Source organism: Tachysurus vachellii, chromosome 15 (assembly GCF_030014155.1).
Source record: "Tachysurus vachellii isolate PV-2020 chromosome 15, HZAU_Pvac_v1, whole genome shotgun sequence".
Classification (NCBI taxonomy): domain Eukaryota; kingdom Metazoa; phylum Chordata; class Actinopteri; order Siluriformes; family Bagridae; genus Tachysurus; species Tachysurus vachellii.
The window spans coordinates 13327518-13354721 of NC_083474.1; the positions used below are offsets into that span (position 1 = coordinate 13327518).

A 27204-nucleotide genomic window follows, 5' to 3' on the forward strand; every position below is an offset into this window, starting at 1 on the left:
AAACAACAGAAGGATATATAACTCACTTTGTTGATGATTGTTATTGATATTTGGCCCTGTATGTGTTTTATTGCACTGCTGTTATTCTTATATTACAAAAGTGGCATGAAATCAAATAAAATCATCAGAAACTAATTAAACTGTTAATTGCAATTATGTGTAGAACAATTAATCATAAGTTTGACAGTCTTAATGTCACCTTGTTTCCCTTTTCATGTGTAGCTCAGAGTAGATGGCAGGAGGTATAGAATGAGTAATACAATAGTAAATTATTCATTTGTGGTATATCTCTAGTATCCGATCTAAGAGCTATAGATCAAGCATTGCTCGATATACTTCTATATTTAAATTACATGATGCCGGAGTCAGCTGTGATTAAGCAGGGTGTGCTGTAATAGGAAAGTACTCATAGACAGACTCGTGTCATGGTGAGTTACTGTTACCACCAGAAAGCTGGTTATGTTCCAATAACTGCACTTCCCAAAGTGGGAATACGCCGATAACAACAGAAATTTTCCAATATAAGACACATTTTTCTGGACATACAGTGACATGTCCATGAAACGAGCCAGTTCCTGTTATTCATTCATTCATTCGTTTTCTACCGCTTTGTCTGAACTACCTCGAATCACGGGGAGCCTGTGCCTATCTCAGGCGTCATCGGGCATCAAGGCAGGATACACCCTGGACGGAGTGCCAACCCATCGCAGGGCACACACACACACTCATTCACTCACACAATCACACACTACAGACAATTTTTCCAAAGACGCCAATCAACCTATCATGCATGTCTTTGGACCGGGGGAGGAGACCGGATTACCCAGAGGAAACCCCCGAGGCACGGGGAGAACATGCAAACTCCACACACACAAGGCGGAGGCGGGAATAGAACCCCCAACCCTGGAGGTGTGAGGCGAACGTGCTAACCACTAAGCCACTGTACCCCCGTTACTGTTATTATGTAATACAATATTATATTTATTATATTATTATTATTATGCTTATTTTTTTTACATTAGATTATAGGCCTCTTTTCTTCTCCCTCTTGAAGCTAAATAAATGCTTTATTTCAGAAAACAGAAAAATTAGTCCATGTTTAACTCTTTTTAAAAGATGCAATGGCATTTGTGTCTGTTTTGTTGTTTCTTTGTTCAACAATAAATTTCTTTGGCATCTCACACTCCACAGTGTTGCTTAATAGCTCAAATAAAAGTCAACACTTCAGGGTTTAAGAATTTGTAGTTTTTCATAAGTCTTTCAGTTTCTACCTAGGAGCGATAGGCAAGTTCCAAAAGATTTTTTTTTCACACAAATCTGTATATCTTCAATATAAAAGGTGATGTCAAACCCATTTCTGCACTCTGAGATATTCCCAAGCACTTGTTCATCAGAATCTAAAATTTTGAAGGTGCTAAACCAGTAATATTTGTGTAAGGTTATCAAAGAGAAGAAAAAATAAAAACAAGATAAAACCATCAAACACTCCAATGTCCTGATGAATTTTATATCAGACTTGCAGTGATAAAATTAGTTTACACTGAAAATGTCTGACAAGTCGATTTCCGTTATACCGGCGGAATTGAACACCAGTATACTGGTAAAAAAAATAAATAAACAAGGGTAAGTTGTTACTATAGAAACGATAATACATTGGAATGAGCATTCATATAAACATGTGTTTCTTTGGAGACAGAACTACTGAACTGCTTTAACAGAAATTTAACCAACATTTTTCTGTCATATCAAATTTTTTTAGTCATAATTTATTGTGGAGAGATTTGTGTTTTCTGATACAAATCTCACCCTATTCAGGGTTTGGTAATTAGCAAGAAATCGGTGAAACAGATGTGTTAAAATGGCTACAGTTCTAAACTCCAAAGTGCTGTGGCCTTCCAGGATTGGAGTCTGACACTCCTGCATTAAAAGGTCATAAAAGACATCCGTGGATTGGCGCTAGCATTCACCCCAGCCTTTCTCTTTAAACTCCTGCTGGGCTAATGGCAGGGCTACAATGCAGCCTTTTATCTATTTAGGTTTAGATGCTGCAGTTTTTTTAATGACAGAAAGTGAATCTAATTAACAGCAAACCGAATATCCACTGCATTTTCTACCCTAATTGCTTGAATGTGATCCCTTTGTGATGCATATCTCAGAAGAAGTAAAAAAAACCTACTGGTTCTTATGGAGCTTTTCATGTCAACAGCTGAATGTAACAGATATCAACTTCTGTGTGAGGTGGAAAAAAGTGAGATGATCTAAAAACCAAGGTGACTCTGCTATTTAAAATTTCATCAAAAGGATATGAATTTAAAATGATCCCCGGGTTCATCCTGACACTCATCAGAGAGAACTAACGAGTATGGCCTGGCAATGGTGAATTAATTAGACTGTAGAAGGTAAACCAGATTGTATGGATATACGCCAGCACCTTCATTATATTCATCATGTCCTTCTAATTGTAAACAACCTCTGAATAAGACCACATAATTAGATGACTATTAAATTAGCATTAAATCCTGAAGTTTAGCAGTATGTGCCCTTTTCTCTGGAAAATATATTTTTAAGCTAAGGTGTACTCTGAGGTTTTCCAGCCAGCTTGAAGTACTATAATTGGTTTACGCCTCAGGACCTTCTCTTTAGCTCCTACCTTGCCTGCTGAACTCATCCACTTCGTGGTGAACTACATCTTTGACTCGTGTGCCGTAGGCCACTCGGGAGTCCTGCTCAAAGGCTTTGAGGGTTTCGCTGGAGCTGTAGGATTTTGGCTTGAGTTTGCCGTCCTCGCTGTCGGCTGAAGAGCTGGTGTAGCGGCGCTCTGTGTCCCGCCGTGCCGTCAGAGAGCGGTACGGTCTGCGTTCCTTCACTTCCATCATGAGCTCTTCTTGATTCTCCACATCAAAGGGAATGGAGCTGGTTTAGCCCCTGCGATTCTGAAACAGGAAATGATATATGGGGTTAACTTGCTGCTTTAATGCTTTAGACATGCTGCGATGATGCTTTGCGTCTGCCTTGAATTCAGATGACTCGCGTGGCACTGTAACGTGCAGTTCAAAGTGAGAAATGGACTTTCAGTGAGGTGATTTCCTCAGATCTAAATATATATTGATGAGGGTTGAAAAGAAAACAAATTACCTTGCAATTGCTACCAGTATTTTATCCCCTGGTCTTAAAAAGCCGTGCAGGCTGTTGGTGTTGTTTTTTTCAGTAAATTACAGGTATGATTGTTAGTACTGGTAACAGTTCTAGTATTAGTATTAGTACTAGTATTGGTAACTCAATAGTAATAGCATTTGTAGCACTAGCAGCAGCAGCAGTAGTAGTAATAACACTTGTACTGTAGCTGTAACAGTAGTAGTAAAAGCATTTAAAACTGTAATAGTAGTAGTAATAACACTAGTAGCAGTAATAGTAGTAGTAATAACACTTTTAATAGTAGTAGTAATAACAGTTGTAATAGTAGTAGTAATAACACTTGTGGCTGTAATAGTAGTAATAATAACATTTGTGGCTGTAATAGTGTTAGTAATAACACTAATAGCTGTAATAGTAGTAGTAATAACACTTGTAGCTGTAATAGTAGTACTAACACTTGTAACAGTAAAGTTAGTAGTACTACTAGCAGTAATAACACTTGTAGCAGCAGCAGTTGCAGTAGTAATAGTAGTAGTAGTAGTTGTAGTAGTTAAAGTGCTGTAGTATGAGCAGTAGCAGTGTATAGTAATATTAGTAGTTGTGGTGCTATTTGCTCAAATGGCTATTTGCTATTTGCACATCACTTTCATGTGTTTTTCATGTGTCTTTTCATGTGTCTTATGTAGAAAAGAAAGAGAAGTGTTCTATTTTTCTTTCGGTATCTTCAGACAAATGCAAATTCAGACAAACACATCCTGGCAAATGCTCAAATATATATTTTTTGTGCCATTTCATGTCATTGTTAAGTCTGTATGTGATGAGAGCAAACAAAATCAAACAATGGCTTGCTTTAGATGATCCTCAGCTTGGTGCTTATCCCTTTTTCAGCTCAAACCTCTATTGCAGTATTTCTGTGGCTTTGATAAAAACCCAGATGAACCCAGCACAGGCAGCTAGTAGGATTCCTTTTGATAAAATACAGCGCAACAAATCTTGTGGCCATAAACTTTATGGTTTGAGCCCTGTCACAAAAACCTCCCACCTCGCTCCACCCCACTCCCTTTTTCTCCAGTTTTTATGAGCGTCAGAGAGAAATAGTGCTCTTTCAGCTGCTTTTTTAAGTGACAGGTGTCCTTCCAGGTTTAAGAACAATACTGTAGTCCATCAACTCTAATCAGAAACATAAAACCCTTAGCAGTGGTCACCGACAAGGTGTGAACATCAAATCCATAAAATATGTAAGAGAACTAATTCTCTGTAAAAATAATTACAAACATATATGGAAAAAATATTCATGCTAATAGACTCACCATTTACCGGACAATGAAGAAGTATAAGAGATTTGATTGTAGTGATAAGTTCTTGGAAGAGGAAGATCTTTAGCTGTTTTTTCTTCTCTCTTCTTTTTTTTTGTTGTTGTTTTTTGAACCAGTAAGGGACAGTCCGGTAAACGGTTCTGGAAAAGGGACCTCATGCCTCGCTGAGTAGGCACTACCAGGCATCATGTTTGTGTGTAATATGCAAATCTGTCGTATATTTTTGTCTCTACTTGTATTTTGTATTTGATAGGGAAAGAACACCCTCTTGTGTGACGTGAAACAAATCCCTCTGGAGGAAGAACCTTAACCAAACTACGACATGGTGAAGATGTTACAGCGGGTTGTTATGGAAGCTAGCCATGCAACAGTTTGCATGCTAATGTAATTGCGTGATATAAACTAGCTGGAGGCTGAGTGAAAACAAAATGGCATTGGCGCTGAGATGAATTGCTCGGCTTCAGCAATGAAATGGTGCCTTGGTGAGCTTAAGGGTGCGGACGGCAATTTATAGGGCTCCCTCTTCTCCTCCAGCAGGTAATCACATGGTATTGTGTGACCATGAACAGGTTTAGAGCATGTCGATGTGGATTTATAAAGTTGATTAGAGGCTGGGTCATTGTTTTCTCTGGGGCATGGTTAAAGTGGAGAGATTTCCCCACTTGATTCAGTTAATTTGCTTCAGTCAAGCTCTCTGCAAATTCTGGCCTCCAAATCGAGTGTGTCATGCAGCACAGGGGTGAATTATCAGGATTCAGCTGAGAGTCATACTCCTTCTATGGGCTGGAGGATGCTGTCATAAACGGCTAGTAAACTGACTCACCATCTTATGAGTTTTATATGAATTGCAGCTTTGCAACTGGTGATCATCAACAGAATCATAACTCAGAGCAGCAGTGCGCTTTATGAGTTCTTGTTTAAACATCTTCAAAATTGAGAACTGTAAATCTGCTTGTGTAGCAGAAAAAACACTATTTTTATACTAAAAACACGTATTTTCTGATCTCTATTCACAACATTCTTATCAGGTAGATGAGTATAAAGCCCTTTAAGGCAAGTATACTATAAATATATTGAGTTAGACTTGCAGTCCACAGTCGTAACCCGCTCCTTCAATAGGCTCTTTATTGTCAAGCGCATTGTGGCAGAGGGGTCACCTTTTGTATGGACTGACAGCTAAAAAGATGGCTGTGATTAATGGCTGGGAGACCTCGGAGCACGGACCCCGGTCATTGACAAAAACAGCCTTTCTGTTAAAGACCCGAGGGAGCCCTTCAGCTGCTGATTCTGCAATGCAGAGCCGTTTGCTTCTGGGTTACTAATTTTTAGCATTTAATGAAGGTTCTCTGGCCTATGCTAATGCATTTAAGGCATTGTGTTGAAGTTCGGGGGTTGTTTACATGCATTGTCTTAATTCCAAGAGAGTTGGCCTCAGAGAAACATCCTCCACGCCCTTGTGCATATGCCTTCGTGTTGTTGTAGGGTGGCTGGTATGTGCAAGGTTGTAACTTTAAGGCCATGGGAAAGCGAGCTGCTCTTTCAAATAAAGCAACTGGCATCACAAACAGTATGACAGCTGGAGCCTAGTGCAAATACATACATTTAAAAGCGGAGCCGTGACTGACTGACATGTTGCTGCTAAGAATTTTAGCTCAGGATTGTTGAAAAACTAAGAGAACATTCTCACTTTTGTTTTTCTTTGATAGAACATTTGGAGGTATGAATAAACTGGTGGAAAAAAAAACGGAGACGCATCTGTTTTTATCTAATCCCTGGAGTTCAGCGGCGGCTAAAAACAGGATGCCAAGAAGCTGAAAACCTTGGATTTATGCCCTGTTGTACAAGGTGTCTAAAATAACAGAGTATGACTGACAGAAGAAATGTAAAAGAAGGTAACATAGCTGCAGGAATTTGCAATGTATAAAAAAAAATATGAAAATAGTTTACTTCAGTAATCTCACATTCCCTGTTATTTCTCCTTTACACCGTCATAAAAAATGTGTAAAAAATCAGAGCAAATGTAAACAGAATCAAATGATAAACTGTATGTCTGTTCTTCTTAACTTACTGTTGTACCTAGAGGTAAATGACACCTTATTATCCCACCTGTTGAGTTTACTTTCAAACCTTTGGCTGTCCTTAAATTAGGGCACTAAAACTTAAAAGGTAAATTTTGTAGTTTGCTTTTTTGTCCCTAGGGTTTTGGTTTATATTTTCTGCCCTGTAATGCAATATACATTAGACTATTATATATAGCTTGTATAATGCCACACAATCCTTGTTTCTTTTTCCTTAAAAAAAAAGTTTTTTGGTAAAGTAATCCTCTGAAAAACACTACACACTCTCTCTTTTGAACAAAAACAAACTTTGCTTTTTTCATTAAGGCGATGAAGCACCCCTATCCATCCCGACACTCCAAACATCGGGGTGCTGAGTTCGGCAGGTAGTAAACCTATTTGTGCAGGAGTAGCTGCTGAACATGGGGACAGGGAGTTTGAGAAATGACGCACCTTTTGTACCCCAACCAAACACTGTGAATGCCATTAACCAACACAGCTATTAGAGCTGAGAAAGCAAAAGGAATGACTGATACTAGTTTCACTGTAAAACACTTCCTATGGACCAGGACCCAGCATATTCCAGTGGGTAAGTGTGCTCTTTCTCAAAAAGATGTATGTTTAATAGAGTACACAATACGACAGTATATACAGTAGCCCAATAAGGGTGATAAATAAGGATATCTGACCCATTTTAATGAAATTACTATATTTAATCAAATATATTACATAGAAAATCTCTAGATAGTAGAACAACTATGATTTGTGGTTAAATTATCATAAATAATAATAATAATAATAATAATAATAATAATAATAATAATAATAATAATAATAAAAATCTACGAAAAGATATTACATTCTACCTTTTTTTTTAACCGGAATTTTACCATTAGCAAATATACACACATTTTTTGGATTATTATGATTTTTTTTTTCTTGAACTTTATCACCTTTATTCCTGAAATACTGTTTTTTCCTCTAAAATATAATGGTGCTTCCATCATATTGGCTCATCGGTATGCATATTGGTCAGTCTGGGCATGTTTTGTGCATACAGGGCACATATGGTGGTAAACTGAGTTGTGGAATATGAGTGTGTCAAGTAAATACGTGATTAGTGATTAATTAGCATGTCACCTCGGAGACTCGTATCGGCACTGTACACGTTTGGATAAAGCTCAGAACTTCCATACTATTTGTTGGAACCTACAACACAGTTTCAGAGGTTGTTGATTTTGGCTTCTAGAGCGGTAAAACATCTCAGTGCCTCAGCATTTAGACTCAGTTATTAAAAAATCATGGAACTTGATATGCTTTTGGTTGTGCAAACTGTAAAAAGGCAAAGCTTTAAAATCCAAAGCTGTAATTATATCTCAAAATATGTAAAAAATGTAATTAGTCAAAGTAAGCTTTTCGTTCAGCGGGTCTATTCATTCAGCAATCTGAGCTAAGTGGAATTATTCATTCCTCCAATGCAGACACAACGCTCCAGCACTATTATCTGCCATCGGAGCCATTTTGTGGTTTGGCATACAGAATAATATCGTTCTTTTCCCTTAAGCGATGGAAACAAGTGTGTGGTGCTCAACCAATGGTTCAGATTATGATAAACTTCTGGAGATGATTACACTGATGAATAGAATTTGTTAAAGTACAACAACAATTGTCGAGGGAAAAGCAGACTTGACCACTTGGCCACGGGAAAAGGGAACGCTTTGCTCAGTCAGTGTAAGCTTACCAGTACTGGGCACTCTCATGCGTGACCCATCAGCATGCTTGTGAAATTCATCCTCAGGCAAACATAATGAAAATGGATGCAATATGTTGAGCTTAAAACGTAAGAAGCTTACATGGAATAACCTGCCTTTAGGAGGTCAATGAACACATGGCTATGGTCCCATGCTAGATATATGAATTAATGTTCGCTCTCATGCTTAAACAATTCACTCTCAAATTTCCACTGCTACAAACAACTATGTATATATAAAATCACACAACTATGACCTAAAAGGATACCATAAGAGAATACAAAATGGTTATGAGGTGCACGAAGAAATCTCTGTTTTTTTCTATGTACGCTAATAGTGCCTAATGCTAGTAAGCTAATATGACAGGATTTCTGAAGGGACATTAAGGTCTATAAATGTCGATACTTAGTACCAATGCTACAATGCTAACTAAAATAAGATAATTTGACAAAATTTCTGTGAGAAAATTGAAGCCATGTTTAAATATTCACTGCCAAGGCTAGCTGAATACTAATATAAATGAATTTCAGAGGATTTCCCAGAGGAAGTAGTTCATATTTAGTATCAATTAAAGAGCTAGCCCAAATAAGATAATTTGACAGGATTTATGAGAGGAATTTAAAGATTTTCATAAATATTCATATTCAGTGCTTTATGAAATTTGTTTTCTTATGGTTATTGACGTTTTTAAGCCTTGCGCTACACCGATATACAGAAACAGTATGTATTTCCACTGTATTATAAAACTGTATTTAGGTAATAGAAAAAAGCATTAAAAGACCATTTGTGTAAAAAGAGCAGTGCCAAGCCTCTTCCATATGTGGAAACATCAGAGAATTCGGTGTAGACACCATTTGAGGTTTCCATCCCATTTCATCCTATTTGAACTCCTTAACTAATACAGATTTATTTATTCGCCTTAACATTCATGGCAAAACTAAACTAATAGCAAAGGATTCATTTAGTTACATGAGCACCATGCTGATATATCCTACTGATGCTAAAAGTAAATTGTATGCCTATACAAAACACTTGTAAATATCCCACAAAAAATATTACTAGTAGATTAATGAAGTAAAATAAAATGTTCCAAAAGATTCCATTGTATTTCACGTTAACATGCATTTTATTTTTTTATTAAACAAATTATTGATTTATGATATTTTTTTATTATACATTATATATGTATTTTCATAATATTATCCAGAAATATGCAAAAATGGCAAACCTTTGTGTGAAAACCTCCATTTCAGCAGCAGTTGGAGAGTATTCTCTGCCTTCCCCTTATCCCTGTTCTTACATACCAACATCAAATCACAAAGGAGCTGCTAATTAGCTGACTGCCAGAATCAGGTGTATTACGTCAGGAAAAACAATTATAGGTCAAATTATAGGCCGTTGTCTTCGGATAAACCGAGTCATAACATAACTGCAGAACCTGACAGGGAATAAATCCATCCAGATTTAAGGAGTGGCCAAAAAGCATCACTGACTTCCTTCACAGAGACGCTTTTACATCTCTGCTCGGTTCTGAGAAAGGTGTTTTTAATAGCTGAGAATGGGCAAATTGAATTTAGCAGTGTTGAGCAAGAGAAAAGAGGCATAGCAGTGTGTCTGGTGGGGGTCTGTGTCAGACATGTGAGCCTGTGTGTGTGCACGAGTGGGGTTGTGTTATTCAGACCCCTCCTGCTTCCAGGATCAAACAGGGAAGTCTGGCAACACATAAAAAACAGAACTGATAAAAGCCTTAACGTAAACAAAAAGTAGCAGAGACCTGCTGCTGCTCTACTCTCCTTCTGACTAATCACTTCCCTGACATTGTAGGTTTCAAGCACAGAGAGAGAGAGAGAGAGAGAGAGAGAGAGGGAGAGAGAGAGAGGGAGAGAGAGGGAGGGAGAGAGTGAGAGTGCAAGAGAGCAATGGAGTAGGCCTACAGCTGGCGTAATGCTTTCAATCCATCCCAGTAAATAACGGAGGGGGTGGCACTGGTGAATAGGGAGTGTGTACAAGGTACATTTATTCACTTTCCTCACTGATGTACATCCCTGACCTTGGCTAGAACCATGAAATGTTAACAGCACGCTGTTCGGCAAAAAAAAACGTCAGGTTATTCATTAACACGACCAAAAGGAGGCATAAATTGCTTTCAAGAGAGGGCTATGCCTTGCTAGCACAGGTGGAAGGAGATGTCAGAGGGGAGTGTGCTGGATGGTGTGCGTTTAGAAGGGAGCGAGTATGTATTAACGTGTGAGATGCTCAAATATCACAGATCACGCCTGGAGCCAGAGGAAATAAACAATCTAGACTTCAGCTGCCCCCTTAATCCTTGGAGAGCAAATGAGCCAAAGAGGGAAGGAATAAACAAAAGAGACAGCATGAGTGAGACCGAGACAGGCTAAAAGGAATGTGTGGGTCGTCATGGTGGAAAAAAAAGCAGTGGGTGCTCGTGGCTAGGGAACTGGTGTGTGTTTTCATGCCATCGTGGCTCATTAGAGTCTAATTACTGCTTATTACTCTGGCCTGACTGGGCCAGGACTCTGATTTACATCCACGGTTGAGGGTGAGAGCGGTCCTAAAACCAACTAAGGGTTAATCAATGGTGTGTAATCCCAGCAGCACTGGAGGTCAACCCGGCATGACCATCTACTCAAACTCCAAAAAAAACACAATCCTGACTGGAGCAGGAGCAGAGAAGGCACGAGCTCCAGTGCCCAATTCATGAGCTCCATGACTTGTGAGACTGCTGAAGCATTGAACTGCTCACACTTCTCCATCTCCTTTTCTCCTACCTCTAAGGCATGGTCCTGTGCTTTCAAACCAGGAGATCAGTGCTGGGAGTCTCATATATGTTTTCATTGCCAGTGGAGAGTGCATGTAGCATTCTGGCTTTACACGCTGCAGCGGTTTAAAAATACACTAGCAATGTGGTAGCAGATATGGTGCCTTAAAAAAATGCATCTTATCCCTGGGCTCTGTGTGAGTGTGTGTGTGAGTGAATGTGTGTGCATGTGTGTGAGTGTGTGTGGCGCTGTGTCCTATTCCCCAGCCGCATGCTATTTTTCAGCAGTATGGCATCATATGTTTTTCACGGCTCTCTGTTTGTCTGAGCAGTATGCTAGATGCTTGCAAACTATACTTCCTTCATTGAGACGAAGCACACTTAGGCCTCCTGCTATACATTTTACATTTACATCTTTCATTTTCAAGATGTTTTTTTCCCCGAAGCACAATACTCGATACCAGACAGGATCCCATCTGACAATCTAGCTGAGAGGTTGAGTATTAGAGGTATGACTGTGTATTATGACAATATGATTCCAGTGTTGCAGGAAATTACATCACTGACTTACATACTAGCCACATAGTAGTAGTGTGTTTGCAACCAGCACTCTGTAGGAATACACAGATTCTATTTCTTAACAATTAGCTTAAATTATGGCTATAAATAAGACAATTGAAGTGCTATTTCCTTGACCAGTGTCTTAAACTCTCTCTCTCTCTCTCTCTCTCTCTCTCTCTCTCTCTCTCTCTCTCTCTCTCTCTCTCCTTTTTTAACCATCATTGATTTTATAGTGTTTGTGTGCTCAGTTTGATCTGCTGGAATGCTTTGCCAGGTCATACTGCTGTGTGTTAATCATCTTTCTGCCCTTCGTTAGTGTCTGACTAAAGCACTGCAGTTGCTGGGATACTTTAGTTTTTTTTGTTTGTTTTTAACAGCAGTTATATCCAGGTTCACCGCTGTGCTAAAAATGGTCCGCTACCTAAATAATATCTGGTCAGTGCTAGTCCTGTGGAGATCCCAGTGGACAATGGCAGGTAAAAGAAAAACACATAAATACACAACAATTTGCCATACTGTTCGCTATTAGTAATTTCAAATGTTTTTCCTCTCAATATTCTTTGCACCACATATGCATAAAGGTCTAATATTAAGCCTACTCAATTAAAGAGCTCATACATATATAATTTATACAGTGCCTGTGACAAGGCCATAGATATAAGCAAGGCTTCTCGTCAATGCTAAATCATTTTCTCTGTCAGAAGACATACCATGTTGCTAGTAATAAAGCAGGATGCTTCCAGGCTGTCAAAACAACACTGGTGCAAAACCCATCATATCAGCAGCTAATCTATCAGTGCTTTTCTGAACTACTGTACTCACATGCATCCGAATGTAACTGAAAACAAAAGGTTCATGTGGAACTTCACAAGCACATTTTAAAATAATGGTCCTTCCTTTTTCAGGAGTTACATCAGCAGAAGAAATAGATGAATCAGGAAAGACCAAAAAAAAAAAAAAAAAAACATGAAAACTGCGTCAGAGACTTTTATTAATTCGAAATATCTACTGATTTTTTTTTCCAGCAGCATCGGCAAGAGTAAATGTACAGCAGCGCTAAACTAAAACAAGATCACTGGCAGATGAATGGGATAGACTTGACCAGCATTAAAATAATATAAAAAAATACAATTCCATCTTTATAATCAGCTTATTATCAAGTGATCATGGTCATGCAGATATTGTGAAGATCTGGCTTCACGAGGTAATTGGATTGAGGTTAAAATGAGATGCTCTTTGTTTTTCTGGATAATCTTTACCGAGTTCTGCATTCGGTTCAGAACTTCTGGTTGTCAGAGCTGTCAATCTTCCATGTCTTGCAGATGGCAAGGTTAAGTCATTGTGATGCTCACAGCTGCACGATGATGACTGGCTGCACCGTAATCACTGACTGAAACCTAAATATACACTGTAACAGTCTGCACTGAATCACTGTAGGTTTGTGCTTGTCTGTACATTGCAACAGTCACGTTATTTACTCGTGTCCACAGACACTGTATGCTGGAGGTCTAATATCCATACAGCAGTATTGTTTTCTTCTGTAGAGACAGCAGCAGGCAAAGATATTTATAAAAAAAAACTGTCAGAAGAAAACAGACTGAATTGAGATTATTTCAGCACTCATGCAAGAACAAATAAAGAGCGGCCAGGTGAAGTGATGATGATGATGATGATGATGATGATGATGATGATGATGATGATGTGGAGGAGGCGGAGGCGGAGGATGTGCCACCTGTTTATTAAATGTGATATTCACCTCAGGCAGGAAGTAAATGCTGAAGAGATGAATGAACAAAGCAACTCCTTCGTTTTTGCCATAAATTGTCATAGTCTGAAGACTTTTGTGGGGAAACAAGGATATAACTGGGTTGAAAAGTAATTTTCAGAATTAGTAGAATATGTCAGAATACATTTCTTTCACGGTGTATCGTATACGTACGATATGTGTGGAGGCACGGCATTAAAAATGGACTTAACTAGACCAGATGATATTTTAGTAGAACTTCACGTCACAGACTGACACCTGACTGACCGAAGCCCTATTTAAATACTCACCTCAATAAGCTTCTAATCAACTGGAGTTCAAAATCAAATCTACTGTACTCACCTGCTGAAAACATCTAACCCTGTCTACATCACTGTGCGTCAAGAAACACACATCATACGGACACATCTCTTCCTCATGCATTCAGGCAGTACCTCACTGAGAATCTACTGGTGTAGCTGTAACAGGGAACCAATTACACTTCCACTACGCCAAAGGGGGAAAAACTCCAGAGTGGAGCAGCGCGGACGAGTTTGTCTGAGGAGAAAAGTGTGGCGAACAGGGCAGGGACTCGTGTTCTAACAGCTCTGTGGTGACAGCGTGGGCTCTGATTGCCTCCGATGATGCTCGTTCGGAGCAGTCCCAGACAATGGTGTGCCGTCAATTCCAGCCTGCTCTCTCTTTTATCACAGCCATAAAAATGGAGGGCAAAAGCTGTGCTCCAGATTTCGCTCAGCTACAGTACATCTGCTCTGAAAGCAGACAGGCAAAAAGATGCCTCGCCCTGACAGCCTAATAAACTACTCGGTAAGAAAAGAAAAAGAGGTGAGCTGAACACTGAGCCTTACCAGTATGTCCTGCCGTTCTCTCCTGACACGCTCTCACTTACCCAACTCACAGAATAATGCACAGACTTTACATTAGACTGTTCAAGTTTCACTTCCACTGTGAAGAAGCAAGGTTTAAGTTATTAGAAAAACAGCAAAGGTAAGAGCAGCCTTACTAAGTCATAAACCTGGAATAAAAGCAAATTAGGGGGAAAGAGCGTGAATGGAGAAAGTAATCAATTCTTCAATGCACTGCGATTCTCTCTTGTAAAATCCTGCACCAATGCAGAAAAACGCATAATCTGAGTTTTATGAATAATATTAAGAAAATCAACAGTACCAAACTTCTCTGATGAGAAATAAGCACTGCAGGCTAGGATAAATTCCTTTAAAACTGCATGTGAATATTAACGATCCTGTAATTATAGTACAGGATCAACATTTGTTGTTAGTTTTCCAAAAACTTGTCCTAGATTAGTTTTTTATTTCTATCCCCACTGATGATTAGTTTGCTTTTACATTCCTTCTTTATCAACAGAAGAGTATATTGGGAATTAATAGATTAATAATTACAAGGTTACCTTCAAAAAACTGAATAAAATCATGAATATATTATAATATTAATGTCCTGGTACTCTCATATGTTTTACAAGCAGCAAGTGGGAAAGTAGAACAAACTGATAATGTTTAAGATTTGAAATTAAATTGTGGTTTTTTAAAATCAATCGATCGATCGATCAATAAGAATAAGAATAAGAATTCAGGTCAAAATAAATAGCATTTATTTTAAAGCTAAAGTATCTTAGAGCTCCAGTTAGAAAAGACAATACATCACCATCACGCTTCAGTGAACAGTGTTTTGAAACTTTAATGGCTTTTCCACCCCTGACTTTATGACTTATATCTTGTATGAGTCACGCACTACACAGGGTGAAGGGATGATGCATCAGGGTAACTAATGTTAAATAAATAATGAATCAGCAGATTTGCCACAAGTCACTAAAGCAGCATTCAACTAATGAATCACTAGGAGTTGGACCTATTACTTACTTTAATGGGGACGGTTTGCCTGTGCTTGCTCAGATATAGTCACTGTAGGATGTTTTATATATTTATATACAGTATAAAAGGCCTTCTAGAAATTGCCCAGATAAGATAATAGTAAGGAAAGCAAGACTGAGCTTGACTGTTGTCAGTTTTCAGCTTCAGAGCCAGTAATCTGATACATTTCCATGTCAACATCACAATCCACATTGTCTGGATTTAGTGTGTGAGGTAAAATGCGGCTTTGATAGACCCCAATTCATGAATATTTGCTTAGACTCGTAGACCCTCCAGCAGCTGTTAAAAGGCTTCTGCTAAGTGAAAAGCTCGGTAATAAAAGGATACGGGACTCAAACTGCATGATTGTTCGGAAATGGAGAGACGCTCCTGCGAGTCACATCCACTTCCTTCCATGCTCGGTGTGTGTAGAAGAATAGACAAAACCTCCACGTCTCTTCTCCAGGCTATACCTTGCTGCTGTAAATGTGCTTAGCTTGCTGAATTGGATTTCTTTATATAGCCTTGTGAAGGAAAAGAGGATTCGTCTGTGATTTTCAAAAGATGCTGAGTAGCAAGACAAATAATTGAAATAGACTTTGGGTTGATTTTGTGTATTATAACAGAAAGGTATAAAAGAAAAAAAGGAGGCAGAGTCCCAGATTTTTCTCCAGAAATGAAACAATTACAATGTGAGAAAGTGGCAGTGGAAGCCATGTGAATAACACACACACATCAGCGCGGTCCAAAACAAACAGATGGTCTGCGGAGTGAGTGGCAGGTCAGCATATTCTTGGTTGACTAACTACTACAGTGTGATTCTTGGAACGTCACTGTTTTGAAGTAGCTCGGCTCTAACGCACTTTCCAAAAACAACAAGAAAGGCCGTTTTAGCGTTAGAGCTGCAGTGACAGGGATACATCCTTTCAAGAGCTCAGGTCGACACACTGCATTTTTTTATAGGTTAATCTAATTCGCCTGGTAAATTAGAATCGATCACTATGACTCTGGGCCGCAGCCATCATCGAGGACCTAATCGGACAGACGGAGGAGGTGGATGTGGGGGGACGGACGAAGTGTTCGCTCCAGCAACAGCCGTCCATAAATATAAACCATATGAGAAGCGGCGAGTGGCCATAACGGTGAAAGGGAAATCCGATTAGCCTCCACTCTCTCGGCAGGTGTGCTTTTAGCCCCCCACTTTAGAGGGCTGCTAGCGCGCTACGTTAAGCTTTTCCTCAGCTATTGTGTGTCTCCGGCAGAGCAGCGTGTTTTTTTGCTCTCATCAAGCAGATATGAGCGAGAGGGTGCTCTTAGCCTGCTTGATGGAGAGAGAGCATGAGAGATTGAGGAGATCCTGAGAGATACAACTCACACAGGAAGACTTCTTCTGCAATGCTCCTGGTCATAAATTACACTGAATTAACATGTCACACACACACACACACACACTCACTTTGCTCTTTCTCTCTCTCTGGTAGCTAATGGATCTTTTAACCAAATGCAGGCAGGGATAAATGGTTACACATTCGGGATTTGGAGTTTGGCCCTCGGCTGAAGAAGCTGCCCATGAGTATTGGTGCCGAGTTTGCCCGTTTTGCTATTAAACCTATCCGTGTATGTAAATTTCTCTTGAGTGGTGAAACTGAAATGATTTGAGACACACAAGCAACATTAATTCTATATCGTGTCAGTAAACAGCTCTTATTCTGGTGTCCAGGTGACTTCTGCCAGCTTAATATTTTAATCTTTCTCCTAAGCGGTCCGCCCACTGTGTTCATTCAAGAGCCGTTGCCTCATATGTCCTTCAGCACTACATGATTCCTGGGGCTTTAAGGAGCTCGTGTGAAAGCGTGGCCCTGAAAAACCCTTCTCGCTTACAGATTGTTGTAAGTGATAGCGTAAGAGATGCTAAGTGCCAGGTTCAGATGGCACTCCTGTATCTCCTGGCCCATATCTCACTGGCATCTCGGGCAGCCAACCTGCATGCTCAGATAAGCTAAAAGCACGGCACGCTTAAGTGCCACAACCAGCTTTTTTGCTCCGTTAGGCCATGAAACCACAGTGCCTGAGCTGGAGCTTCTAAAATACAGCTTTCAGTCTTTTCAGGAAGAAGAATTGAACAACGTGGCCAATACTGTGCATCATGTTTCATTTCAGACGTACAACAAACACTAACAGTGCTCTGGGGGAAAATACAGACCAAGTTATCTGCCATTTTTCATTTTGAGATACAATTTATAAAATAATATTAATAATAATAACTAGAACGTTTTCCTGAAGAAAATGTGAATGGTGCTTGCACGTGGCAAATCCCGGGGCTAGTCGAGATGAGCATGTGACGTCATGTGAATACTCTAGAGGAAGTTTTCCTCATTGTTCTGAGTGTTTTGATATGTCACATGTTGTGCTAATTTTTTATTTTCACGTGACATCACGTGACATCAGGTGACGTCATCAAAATACAGGTGAGGAAGTTCCCCTCATTGTTCTGAGTGTTTTGATATGTCACATGTCCATGTTGTAAAAGGTTTTTTGATTTTACATATTTGTGGGCGGGGCTGCGGGACAACCGGAAGGCCAGTCGGTACACCAATTAAAAATTTGTTCAGAGTATCACCCTAAAGGAGCTGGCCGAGTTTGGTGTAGACAGTTCGAAAGCTTGCCGAGTTATAAACCTCCAAAGTTTATAATGAGAGTCTATGGGAAAAAAGGCCATTTTGAGACCCGGTACCGGAAGTACCGGTACTCGTATCGCTTATAAAAGTCATAGCACACCTCTCCTCAATGAGCCGGTCGATTTGACACCTCATTCATGGGTCTAGGACAAAAGCTGCGGGACAAGTTACGCGCCGAAGTTTTGTCCGGCACAATAGTAATAATGTTGCTTTGCAAGCACCATTAATAATAATACTTTTTTTAGAATATTATAATATTAGTTTATACAATTACATACCATTATCATTATTATTTCTGAAGATAGTTTCTCTTTTCAAGCTTCAAAATTGAAAAGAAAAAGACAAATGGAAGCTCGAAATTCATGAACATGCTTAGATATAAATTTAAAAATGCTATTTATTTCATAATAAAAGTTATCATATGAAATATCAAGTCAATTTGCTATAACAATTTTCCTTTTTCTGAAGCAAATCTTTGTTCCATCTGCAAAACTATTGGCACCAAGCCTCGGATCTGCACTGTAATGTTTGCACCAATTTATTCTCTAGATATTTCTTTCTACCTCTTTGTTTTTTGAAGCTCAGCCTTGACCTGTAAAACTTAACCAAAACCGATCATGTTTCTACGGTGAGACGGACAAAGCAATTCCTTCTTCTAACACCCCGCCCCCCCGTCTTTTCCAGGAGAAGATCGCGCCTGACCCGGTGACACCTGAGAAGCCGTGCAAATGACTTTGACACTTAAAGGCACATCGCGGTTGGCTCGCAGCCAAAAATACCCCGAATAAAGCACCTGTCTATCAATTGAACATGTCAGAGAAGCAGAGAGAATTCAAGCTGCCTGTCAATCCAGACTCATCCTTTAATGCAGACACGTTGCATTATTTACACAATTTGGTTACGAGGAGGCTGGAGCATCTTGATAGTACATCAAACTGCATGTGAGAAATGATGTGTTCCAAAACATGCCATCATCCTGTTTTTAGGTAAGCAGGGGTTCGTTTTTTTCCTCACATATTTGGAAATCTGGAGAAGCATGTGGATGTGAAATTAAAATTAACTGAGCAGAATTAATTCAGGCGGCTGTACTTTAACTCGATCCACGGGTAAGCATGCAGGGTGCAGGTTTGAAGATTGATTTATATTCAGTATTTTTTTCTAGGCATGCTGGATTATTAAGGGTCCGAGTCGCTCCTATGGGTCTGTTCTCAATGTCCATCTGTGAAAGTCGACTGATTACTGCTGGTGAGGGAGAAGCCAGTTATGTGCTTGAATCCCTCGGCTGTAATTAGATCGTTCCTCAAAGCCCTTCAAGGCTTTCCGGGCTCGGCGTGATCTTTAGGCGCTTTAATGGTTCAAAAGATCACATGAGACATTAAAACTTTAGCATTTGCAAAGTACGATTCTGACATACATCCGAGTACAAGCAGAACAAAGAAGTAACAGGGATTTAATTAACAAGAAATCACCGACAGTTTCCAAGATTTGTTCTCTCATTAAATTCTGAGTAGATGTTTTTTTAGATCTTCTTTAAACTTCTTCTTTGTTGATCGAGTTGGTTTACTTTCACTTTGCTTGACAGATTTGTGTTTTACAGAAAAAAACGTTTTGATCTAAATAGACTGATGCAGCAACGCTTTAGTGCCTCTGCTGGGCTTTGTTCTGCTATCTCGCCTCCTTACTCGCCTCCTTATCTGTACATTATGCTCATACAGATCAGGTAGCAAAGCATTAACTGTCATCGACACCTCACCTTGTAGATAACTAGTTAACTAGTCCAGCGTGGTTTCTGCCTTATGGTTGAGCTTATTTCCTCACTGTTTCATATTATTATATATGTTGTGAAATTATTTCTCCTGATAATACCTGAGGCAGATTTTTTGCTGTGTCCATGTTCATCATTCCTTCATCACCGAATGCAATTTTAACATCAAATTGAAATGAAATTTTATTATACACCATTGGAAATGCATTTTTGTCTGTCCTTGATAATAATAGAGCCAATAAATAGCAAGGTAAAAAAAGAAATAAAAATAGGTCAAAGAATAAAAATAAGACACAATAAAGAAGCCTATGCATAAAAATAAAACATATAGGGTATGTAGGGAAAATATGGTGGAAAACTGACACATACACTGGTACACTGTACCATATTCAGACCCAATCATGGTCCCAATTCTTTGTACTAGGTACAGACAAAGTAACACAGAAGGTTATATTTCCTTGTCTTTGCCATATCACACTCCACAGTGGTGGTTAATGGCTTTAAAAAATGTTACTTTTTCAAAGGTTTTTCTGTTTTTCCCCGACAGGACTAGGAAATACATTCATAAAAAAGTTCCTAAAAACAAAAATGGTAGTTCTTTTCATAAAAAAAATAAAAATAAAAAGCTCTTCAATCACTAAAATTGTGTGTAAGATTATCAACAGAGGGAAAAAGGTCTCACTCTGCCTCGTTTTATATTAGACTTGTGGCCATAAATGAATTTGTTTGTTTATGCTGATTAAAAATGTTCCATAAGTTGGAATGCCAGTGTAGCACTGACCTCCTGTGACATCAGCATGGACATAGCTGCTAACTTGTTGCAGAAATAATGAAAAACAACCATTAAGTTAGCAGCTGAATCAGTAAACGTCATGAATATTTGAATCTAAACATGTTCAACGCGTTTTTGCTTTAAGGCTTGGAGTACACGTGTCACGGGGGGATTCCAGAGTAAACAGATTTTGGTACAGCATGCAGAAGTAAATGTGATACACGAGCAGTACTGACATGACGTTCTAGGTAAAAGTGACTCAGTTGGTCGTGCCTGCACGTCGTCGTAAGAGTACGCTTTCAGAAAAACCATGCATGGTAACAAACCTTCTTATTGAGGGACAGAACCTGGAGTGTGAGGTGATGAAGTACAATAAAACCTTTCAAGGGTGTTCATTGTGGCTTAAAGTGGGGTCACGAGAGGGTCGTGTTGAGCACGGAGGCCGAGCCTTCAGCCTTAAAGTGCTTTCACCAGAGCGAGCGCACCTCTTAACACCACAAAGCCCAGATTCACCCTCCCAGATTTCACACGCTACTTCTCCACACCTGCTTTTAAAATATCAAATTGCAGTCCCTAAAACAGACGACAACAACAAAAAAAGCAGCACTTTGTTACATTGGATTCTTCAAAGACTTAAAGTGCAGTAAAAAGATTTTTAAAGACGATTCAGTGATTCTGAAAAAAAGTGATGAAGAAAGTCTGGATTGAAGAAACAGCTCTTAATTGAGGTGAGTGTGATGGAGAGGCTGCGTTCCAGATGGCAGCGTGTTATTTCACCGTGCCTTGTTAATGCGGCAGGATGCGACAGCCGTAAGCTGAGAGCTCCCTGGAGGTTCGGATTGAGAATGTTGGCTGGCACGGGCATCGCTGCCACCCAGCGCCCGACTCGCTCACTTACTGTGGGACACGTCATGTCACACTTGCCAGCGAATAGGTGCTAGTTGATGCAAGACACGCTATTAACAGACATGTGGGTTAAAACCTCTCCACCATACAGCATGATGGCGGTCTTTCGTTGGAGGAAAGGGAACAGAAGGTGTGTCTAATCATTCGACACACAATCTCGCCAGTCTACTATAGCGACTAATGAACAGATCACGTGGTAGTTGGCTCTGGACACATGAGATGAGCAGATTCATTCAAATCTTTCTGTATGTCGGTGATCTGTTATGAGGGGACGTTAAGAAGCATAAAGCTTCGATGGGATCAACTGAAGTGTGGAACTTGCCTGGGAGAAGCGGTTACTTAAATCCTTGCTAATCTTCACTCCGAATGGATGAGAGGGTCTACATTACTCCATTACGCCATTTTATTTAATATTTCAACGTAATAAAGTGTAAATAAAATACTGTGTAATTCTCTTCCTTTTCATGTCCAACTGTGATTCCCCAAAACTATTTACAACCCCCTTTCTTATGTGTGTGTGTGTGTGTGTGTGTCGTTTTTGGGGGTTTTTAGCGCTCCTCCTTAAAACAAATCCGTCGTGACGCTCACGGTCCCTCATGGAAAGAGCAAATGCAATACTTTGTATTTGTGTGTTAGTCTGATGTTTGTTCTCAGTACACTGCCTTGTCCTCAAAGCTACTCTGTGTTTCAGCTTATAACAACAATGTGATAAAGCAATACAAAGCTAACCTTTTATGGAAAACAATTATTTTCTATACTTTGGTTTCCTTATTAAAAATCGTTTTGGCTCCTTTTGCTATTCCTTTGTGCTTCTCTTATATTTTTGGAGTTTTCCTTGCAGATTAAAGCGCCAGCACATTTAGCGCATTCGACTGCCCGCTGCCAAAGACAAAGCTCTTGTGTTCGCTCCTCGGTTCATTCTGTTAGCCATAAACACTTTTATTTGTAAATAACTTCATTTCAAGTAGCGTTTTAGCCCGTGGCAGGAAGGTAACCTCCAGAGAAACTCCTCCTCTGCTCTCAGGTAGTGTTGTGTGATGTGAAACAGATCCACTCCCTTGGCCAAGACATAGATAGTCCTGGCTTTGGATTTGCTGCCAAATGTCATGTGGAGAAGTAAAAAAGTGCTCTAGGATGCCTCTGTATAGTGAAACGTAAAGCCACAAGCCGAATACACGCAACGATCATTCATTCATTCATCTCCGGTAACTGTTTATTATTGGTCGTGGTCATGGTGGTCTCACATTATAAGTTAATTTCTAGACATTTTGAGCAATGACCCTTCTAATTACAATAAAAACACAATTAAATCCAGATTTTTATGCACACCGTGAGCGCTCACTGACTAGCTCTGCATCTGGTGCTAGATGTGTATGATTAAGGTAGGAGAGGAACTGCTGGCTTATATGCTGGAACTACTACACATGACAGCACCACAGAAATTTCACTAATGATGATGCTTAATATCCCATAAAGCCTTAAGCACAAGCAAAATGCTTGCAATTATGTCGTTTAATGAAGCAAAGTCACCTTTAACAAGCGACCGATATCTAAATTGGCACTTCTCGGATGCCCTTCACAGTTTAGGTGTGCATAAAAAAAAACATTTTTCATCTTTATTTACCGTTAAAAACAAAGAAAACGCAGCTGCAATAAAATTGGCCTGAAGAAACTCCAAAAATATAGCTAATAAGCGAGCATGAAAGTAATTGCTACCCCTTTTTTTTCATGAAAGGAAAGTAAACATTCCCGTGTAAACCTCTGTCCCGTGTTTCCGTCGTCCCTCGCTGACCTCCTGATCACAGTGCCTCAGAAGTGCGTTCGGAGATTACTCTGAATTTTGAGCAATTACCATTCTAATTACAAAATTTCATATAATTACAACCATCCAAGGACAAGATGAACTGGGTACTGTTTCAGCAGAAAGAAAAAAAGTTCTCACGTGAGAAGACAGCAATTTTCCATAATCTTGGTGCTTGTGCGAGGTAACTGGACAGTTCCCCAAAGCCACATGGTTAAACGAGTGGGAATTTGTAATGAATTTTTTTTTTTTTTTTTTTGCGTGACAGCTTTCAGGTATCACGTCACGAGTCGAAAACTGTAATCGTGACATGCTAACACTTCTCTGCATAAACGCAAACTGTCAGATAGGCAGACAGAGAGACATTAGGGCAAAGAGATGCCATTACACAGAAACAAGAGGATGTTATTTAATCCCTGAAAGTGACATTCATCAATCACATGGCAGCAGAGAAACCAGTCGCCATTCAGAACCACTGCAGGCTTTTGATGTCGTCTAATGAGTCATTCGTTCAAATCAAATCTGATTCTTGAAAAAAAAAAGTGATTCTTGTAACGGTCGTGTGTTAGACTAAGATTAGGTAATATATCTGAAAGGTAATGCATTGTGTACATAAGGTGTGTGATGTGGCAGGGCTGGGTAGTGTAATTATGATCAAAAATATTAAATGATCTTGTTTCATGTATGTGGAGGTTTTGAAATGTGAATTTGTGGCTCTAATGAAAATGCTGGTTATCTCTTGAGAACAATCAGGTTGTTGTTGTTGTTTTTTTTTTGTGTAAGAACGCTGTGGTAATTAAATACAGTATGTTTCCCTGGAAGCTATCAAGCTCCAGTCTGATGCCCTGATGACATGAGAAATAAATGGAGTGCAACAAAATCACCAGAATCCATATAAAAAATGTTTGGATGTGCTGTCATATTACATGATTGTGGTAAAAAAAAAATATATTTTGCTGCTTTTTTTTTGTTTTTTTTTAATTTCAGATGCAACTTGAGTTAACTGTGCTTACTCGAACTGACAGAATTATAAGCAGTACTAACCAGTGAAGCACATGTAATGACTTCTCATGATAGCTGTACTCAAATTGAACACACGAGTAGAGGAGTTTTTACTGAATATGTTTTGTAATGATCTCACACTCCACACCCAAATCTGTGTGTCATTTTTGTCCTGCTTCTCCAAATAGTGTGCCGCTTGCATGATTTTGCATTTATTTCAGATCACAAGAAGATCACAAGAAATCTGTCACAGACTGATTATAGGTAAAGAATGAACAAAAGGTGATAGAATTCAACATACATGTTTTTCAAATGTGTTCATAATGAAGTCGGCGTGTTCCTCTTTACCGGTCCCTTTGTAAGATGTTACTATAGAAACAATGGTGTATTAGAGCATTAATATAAAGCAGTGATGTGAATTACAGCTGACTACCCTCACTGCTGTGAAAATGAATCACCTCCTGACCAATCAGCTTCAAGAATACAACAGCGCTGTGGTATAACCTTTACATTTTGAAAATATCCTATTTCTAAAGTAACACCAGAATGCACAGGTTCCTTCACTGCTGTTCAAGAAAATCTGTGTTTAATGTCTTTACTCTTTACCTAAGGCTCTGAGGAACATGATATTTTGCAGATGGAGGGAATCCAAGCTGGAGCGCACAGAGAAGGTTTGAAGATCAGCTCACAGAACCAGACAGAGTGACGGCTATGACCGCTCTAAGGATTCCTGCACCATCACTCAGCATGAATAATGAGATCTGTGTCATTCACAATTCTGAAACGTTTACAACATGGCGACTGGGTAACAACATATGGGTCAGGCTTCCAAACTGACTCATGGGATCACATCATTATCTACACAACCTAACAATTTCTCATGTCATCAGGGATTAAGCCCAGAGTTTGACAGCCTGCTGGTCGACGTATTTAATTACAACAGCTTTCTTAACAATGAAATTCTATCTCTACCTACAGCCTGCTGCATTACTTCATCTAGTTCCTCTTGGGGTGGACAAATAGGCGCCCGGTAGACTTCATGTCCATGTTATTGACTATTGACATCCTTGTGACTTATGAACACTTCTGAATCCCACCATCTGCTGCACTACACATGTCGGCTGAGGGGTTGATCTGGTTCAAGGCAGAATTTCTTTTTAATGATTGTGCGTGCACGAGAGATTTTTTTTTCCAGAATACTCCTAATAGGAAACAGATATGCTATTTTGATACCTCACCATCACACCAATATGTGGTTCTTCCCTAATTGTTTCCCACAAAGTTTGAATTGCACAAATAGTATTTGATGTCTTAGTATGCAAGAGCTTTACAATTTCTCTTCACTGGAATCAAGAAGCCCAGACCTGTTCCAGCATGACTACACCCTTGTACACAAAACAACGACTATGAAGACATAGTTTACCAACGTTGAAGTGGAAGTACTTGAGTGACCTGCACAGAATCCTGACCTCAACCCCAAAGAACAATGAGATTAATTGAAATGCAGTGCCTGACCTCACGGATGCTCTTGTGGCTAAATGAGCTAATCTCCAAAGCCATGCTTCAAAATCTAGTGGAAAGCCATCTCAGAAGAGTAGATGATATTAAAAGGATTCGGTCTGGAATAAGATGCTCATGAGGCACATGAGGATGTGATGGTCAGGTGTCAACAAACCTTTGGCCATGTATTGTATATATTGTATAAACATTGACAAAAATTTAGCACAAAGCCATCAGGTAACTTTCCTTCGCTGTTAGAAAGATGTAAATATTCATTTTTGGCAATGAAAACAATGAGATAGCATCACAGCTCAACCTAAATGTCTGCCAGGCCTTGTGGTCTTTGTGTTCAGGTCGACTCGAACACGTGCTACATCAGAAAATTTATCAGGAGACGATAAAGAGGACTTGTCCTACAATCGCTCACTCTGTGGGAATTTATACATGCGCTTTGCTATATATCTTAACAGTAAGATTTGAAAAGGCTTCACAACACACTGGAGTGGCCACTTGCTAATAAATGTGTCCACCCAAGCATCTTCATTAGTAACAAATATTCATCTTTCCATCATTCTGTGATCATGCCATCTTTCCATCATTCTGTAATCATATCAACACCTTTTTTTAATTCAGTGCTATTTCAAAATAGAATTGACATCAAAATGTGTTGTTTCTTGCTACTATGTATAACCTGCAGTCAGTATATGTTCCCTGAGGTATGCTAATGATAATGTAGTGTTAATTTTGTTAAGAATGCCACAAGTCAGCATGTTCCTTCAACCGAAAAAGAGTGCTGAGTTCGCAGCGTCTCTCATATCCTACATTCGTTTCTGAACGTGTGGCCGTCTTATGCGGAAATCTGCACAGGCCGGAGGGCATAGACGTCCAATAACAAATTTTCATTTTAATGAGTGGAAGTATATGAATATTGATGTGCATGTGGAATGATTTTACCACACAGAATATTGGACAACTTAGCTACAGAAAATGAATTCATATCCATTAGCAGGCTGGAGTTTTCATGACTGCGTGTTTACGGTGAAAAAAAACATAAAAATAAATAAAATATTTCTGTTTCTGCTGCAGGGTATTAAAAACAGAAAGGTGGCAGTGGTTTTATTTAGAGAATTTAGTATGGCACCAGAAGGTCAGAAATATATTTCCTCTCTTTTTCCTGCATGGGGCTAAAGCCTGACAGGGTCAATAACGATGTTAGCAGGATGTTAAGACATTGACTTTCTATTCTCTCCACTAATTACAGCATACATGACCTGCTGTATCCATCTTGGCTCCCTGGGTTTCTGATTACAATATTGAGTCAACAGAAGATGGAGTCTTGCTGAGACACAAATGAAAAGACGCACTAAGTGTGCCATGCACAGAAGGTTCCTTTTTTTCCTCACTGATTACCCTTTTTCTCAACTTCTGACCTCCTCCATGAGCTACAGGCATCTAATTGCTTACACTAAAGATGTGTGTCTCTATAGCACCAAAACCTTATTGCCAAATCCGATCTGCTTGATTGAAGCAAGAAACCTAAACCATCTG

At 39.3% G+C, this 27204-nt stretch overlaps 1 protein-coding gene across 1 annotated transcript in view; it reads right to left on the minus strand.

The window, feature by feature from the left end:
- Positions 1-27204, minus strand: part of tenm4 (teneurin transmembrane protein 4) — a 188289-nt gene that overhangs the window by 138716 nt on the left and 22369 nt on the right. Inside the window, exon 2 of the mRNA XM_060888390.1 lies at positions 2651-2933. Within this exon, the coding sequence (XP_060744373.1) occupies positions 2651-2876 (226 nt within the window). The 5' untranslated portion in view covers positions 2877-2933. The remainder of the gene's footprint in view (positions 1-2650; positions 2934-27204) is intronic.